The sequence below is a fragment of the Papilio polytes genome, unplaced genomic scaffold, assembly GCF_000836215.1.
Source record: "Papilio polytes unplaced genomic scaffold, Ppol_1.0 DF823890.1, whole genome shotgun sequence".
NCBI lineage: Eukaryota > Metazoa > Arthropoda > Insecta > Lepidoptera > Papilionidae > Papilio > Papilio polytes.
In genome coordinates, this window is record NW_013525314.1 from 62,538 (window position 1) to 67,209 (window position 4,672).

Genomic DNA, 4,672 nt, shown 5'->3' on the forward strand with positions numbered 1-4,672 from the left:
ATGTAGACATTTATGAAGGAATATAAACACTTCGTAACCGTGGCTTACAAATTCTGAGACGTCAAAATTTTATTTTTATTTGTTTCAAAAGCAATAAAATTTATAAATCATTAATAAGTCGCGACGGATCTCTTGTTACTGACTGTTTTTATTTAAACGTCAATATGCATATATGTATATTCGATATACTATTTCATGTTTTAATTTTATTCAAACCTATGTATTAGTGGTAGCATAATGTGAAACTTAAAATGGTATATGAGAATTATGGAAAAATTTAAAATGTGCTATTCACCATGCACAGTTTGCCGATGACCCCCTCCCACTAGTGACCTTTTCCCGCGCACGTCATAAGTCCATCGGCAAACCTGCGCACGAGTAAAACAGATTCCTCTTTTTTAACTAATTTTTTGTGCTTCTTATTTTAATAACCAATATTGTAAATTTCCGTTCCACGTCTAACGCAAGAATATGTATGTATGATAAATAAAAGATATACAATCAAAAATGCGTGTTTTTCTAATATTCTTTATTATTTTTATTGCAATAAAGTAAGCACTAGTAAAATAAATAACAAAAACTATAGACGAAACATATCACACAAACGTTTGACATATTAAAATTTATTGAAGAATTGTTTATGACTAAAATTATTGATGTTTTTCTAATTATTTTATTTAATAAATATATTACGTTTTTAGAATATCGTCTAGTTGGGAAGCTTATCAGCATCTACTGATTTTGAATTGTTCAAAGACAGCTCCATCAATTTTTGTTTTATTTCCGTTATCTGAAAAAAGACAAATGAATTCGAGTGTATGGATTTACTTAAATATAATTTTTCATTTGCAGTTGATAATTATAAAAATTAAATAATTGCAAAACGATAAGGTTTTGGCTATTAATAAAAAAAACAAAATAGTCTATGGTCTATAATAATGTCATGGTAAGGTTAGGTGCGATGCATTACCTTGTGGATCTCGTTTAAGATTATTTTCTGTTCTGTCCTCGGTGTCATTTCCCGTTTATTTAAATCTATAGCTTCCAAAGTTTCAAACAACTTTTTAATCTTCATCGCTAAATGTACGTCGCCGTTTTTCTTCCGTGGTACAGTAGGTTTGGGTCTTCGCCACAATCTCTTTTTATATTTATCCGGTAAATCCTTTTCTATATCGTCTCTAGTCAAAAGAGTCATGTATTCTGGATTAGTATCGTAAGGATAGTCGTTCGCGGTTCGCTTATAATGTGTATTTCCCCGTCCCATAGACAATTGATTAGTTCTATATGTTTTACGAAAGTTCTTCAACAATTCCACGTTTCTGAAAAAATATTATAGTCATTAAAGATTGATATTAACTTTTTAAATAAACTTAATATATATAAGTGATATTTTACTTTCTGCCCTGCAGGATCTTATCTTTATGTGCCATCAAGTCTTTTTGTTTTTTCAACGCCATTTCTCTTAAAAAGGTTTGCGTGATTTTGACATCCTGTTTTTCTTTGCTACGTGCGTACACAGGTTTGAGATATTTTGAACTTTGAGTATGGCATGGCGTCACCTTTTTTCTACTGGTTGCTAACTTTGGACATTTCCCTTTATTTTTACTATAAAACTCTATTTCTGACTCGGTTACGTCCTTTTCACTTAACAATACTGAGAGATATTGACGGTTTTTCAAATTCTCTTCATAAACTGAATTATAGCTCTTCAGGTCAGTTTCTGATAAAAGTTTCGTATTGAGACTTGAATTCTCATCGCTAAAAGACGCTAAACGCAATTGTGAATCTTGTTCATCGATGAATTTTTTGCGTAGAAATTGCATGGTTTTTCCAGTGCCAGCATTTATAATCTCTTTCGGTGGATATATCAGAGGATTGCCACTAATTTGAAGTACTTTCAAACTCATTACAGTCCCTAATTCATTAGGCAATGTCGTTAAATTATTGTTCTGCAACAGTAAATGACTTAGATTTTGATGATTTTTAATAGATTTTGGAATATTACTAAGCCTGTTATCTCTAATATCGAACCAGGTAAGATTTGGCAGAGTTTCAAAGAAATCATCGGGTAGATCTTGAATTTTGTTATTTTGTAGATAAAGCACCTGAAAATATATCAGTAAATTAATCAATTATTTTAAAAGATACAAATTATTACATCCTGGATAAGATATTTACGCATAGCGTTTTGTTTCCAATTTCTGGTAAAATTGCTAAGCCTTGGCTGGAAAGATCCAATGTAGTTTCGTCATTCCCTTGTTCTTCATACAATTTAAAGGATAATGATGAAATTGAATTATCACCCATGTTTAAATTTAATTTATTAGTAAAATATTGTTTTCTCTATTGAACGTTTGGTCAAATAGTTTTGTCGATAAACAAGCGTTGTGATTGTTGCTGTCTTATTGTCAATCTATGATTTTTGACACTGCAATTTTTATACAATCAAATAAAAATTGCGAGCACAACATGTTTAAGAAAATTTTAAAAGAATAAGAGTTACTTGAATAAATCTGTGGACAATGGAAGAAACTTAAAGTTTCGGTTAGAACCATAGACAAATGATTGGATTATTAGTTCAAATGAAGATAATTTTTATTCGAAAAAACAAAAAAAACGTGAGGAAGTAGGTACTCCCCATATTTATTTCTTATTTTTCATTTATTTAATCCATATTCACTGTATTTATTAACATCAATTATGAGTCACTGCGCGCCAAAGAATATAATGCGGCTGTACACCACATGTACGCATTGGCATAACCACATTGATAAAACGTCACAACTTCAGTTGCAAGATGGCGAACGTTCGGGATAGTGACACATCCTTGTGGCTTCACAATAAACTCGGAATATCGAATGATTCGTGGACAAGTGGCTCAATTTGTTCTCAATTAAACGCGGAAGTGTTGAAAAATATTAAAGATTGTTTTCCAGATTTGCAAACACAAGTGAAGCTAAAATTATTGCTAAGTTTCTTTCATATCCCGCGCAGAAATGTTGAAGAGGTAACTTTTCTCTTATATTCTATGGTTTTGCATAACTGTTTTGTATTTGATATCTCTTTCTTCGACAATTTAATTGAACAGGATAGAGCGGGATAAATTATTTTGTACTTTATTTGTTGTCATTAAAATTGCTTACAAAATAATGACAAAATTGTCGTGTTTTTAATCTTTTATCATCTTAGCGCCTTTAATAATTCATACTATTATCTCATTGGATGCAAAATAAGTTTGTTTTCCTATGTTTATTCCTGAGTTTGTTATTGTTAAGTTGTGTACAGTTTGTATGTTTTTGCAACTTTATAGTTAAAAAAACATTTAATTAGAGAGTTTCTTAACTATTTTACATGTTTCATTATTTGTTTTAATTGTAATGTTTTTAAATATGAAAAATAAAGCTATTGACCGCATAAAGATGTTTAATAAATGTTTTAAAATTAAAACTCAAGAGTCATTTTACTAAAGCATTTGGAAATATTTCTCCGGTAAGCAATATGTATCTTGAAGCCAATATGAATTCACAATAACTTTTTTATAATTGGCAAGTGTCTCAACTTATATACATCTCTACACAGGGATTTCAGTGTACACTATGTTAGGGATTGGCAGAAAATGGTTAAATTATATTAAAAATCCTATTGACATTTTAATTACAAAAATTATGGTGTTAATCCTAAAAAAAGTCAAGTTTCATTAGATTTATAAACTTTGGTGGAAAAATTTTATACACTTATATAAATTTTATATTTCATGTAAAATTAGGAGATATTTTTAAAGTTCTTAGTAATGTTTTTTGTAAATTTTATAAGTGAAATATGATATTGTTCTTGACAATAATCAAAAGTTTTTAATATTAGGGGTTAGTGTGTACCCCTAACATAAGGGTATTGAAGCATTAAAACACTCCTTTGAGTGCTTAGACTTATCTCATCATCATCACCAGCTCACTATATGTCCACCTCAAAGGGTTTGGAGCCTACTCTAAGTAAGGGTGACTAGACCTTAGCCAACCACGCTAGGCCCATTGCGGGTTGGTTGTCTTCACACATATCTTTCTTCACCGATATGTGCAGGCTTCACGATGTTTTCCTTCACTGTAAGGACGTCGGATAAATTATATACATATGAAAGTTTGAATAATCGAAATCACATTGGTACAGTGGGAATCAAACCCAAGACCTTTAGATTACAAGTCAAGTGCTTAAACCACTGAGCCACCGACACTCTTAACAAACTTACCCTCAAGTTAATTTTGATAAGTATTAACTATCATAATGTAGGAAGAACAGTCCAGATTTTCGTAATAAGTCCAAAGGTGACCTTCAGTCAAAAGCAGTTGTAGGTCAACTCCGTTCATTTCATATACTGTAACTTTTAAAATTCATTGTAATTTCAGTGGAGAAATGAATTGGAGGAGATCATCGAAGTTGCAGCGGTGGACTCTGATCTCTGGGTTGCGATGCTCGCTGAAGTCCTCAAGACGTTCCCCGCGACCGGCACACTTAATACAGAGATAGCAGAGTTTGATGAAACTAGACCAATATTCAATGATATGATAGGTGAACTAAGAAGGGAGTTAGCCAAACATTCAGATTTAAATCTATTGCCATTGGAGTGCCTTTATTTAAATAAAAATGCCTTAGTGTCTGTGGTGAGTTTTTAAATGTT

The 4,672-nt window shown here is 31.3% G+C and overlaps 2 protein-coding genes across 2 annotated transcripts in view; one reads left to right on the forward strand and one right to left on the reverse strand.

Annotated features, from left to right (window-relative positions):
* Positions 1-557: 557 nt before the first annotated feature.
* On the reverse strand, positions 558-2,480 carry LOC106102960 (leucine-rich repeat protein SHOC-2-like). Its single transcript, XM_013282582.1, has 4 exons — positions 2,179-2,480; positions 1,396-2,105; positions 971-1,319; positions 558-790 (listed from the first exon to the last, which is right to left on the reverse strand). Exons 1-4 carry the CDS (start codon positions 2,305-2,307, stop codon positions 710-712), a joined length of 1,269 nt encoding a protein of 422 aa, XP_013138036.1. The 5' UTR covers positions 2,308-2,480; the 3' UTR covers positions 558-709.
* A 286-nt stretch (positions 2,481-2,766) lies between these two features.
* Positions 2,767-4,672, forward strand: part of LOC106102930 (negative elongation factor A) — an 8,105-nt gene continuing 6,199 nt past the window's right edge. The window contains exons 1-2 of the mRNA XM_013282550.1: positions 2,767-3,007; positions 4,401-4,655. Coding sequence (XP_013138004.1) covers positions 2,798-3,007; positions 4,401-4,655 — 465 coding nt within the window. The 5' untranslated portion in view covers positions 2,767-2,797. The remainder of the gene's footprint in view (positions 3,008-4,400; positions 4,656-4,672) is intronic.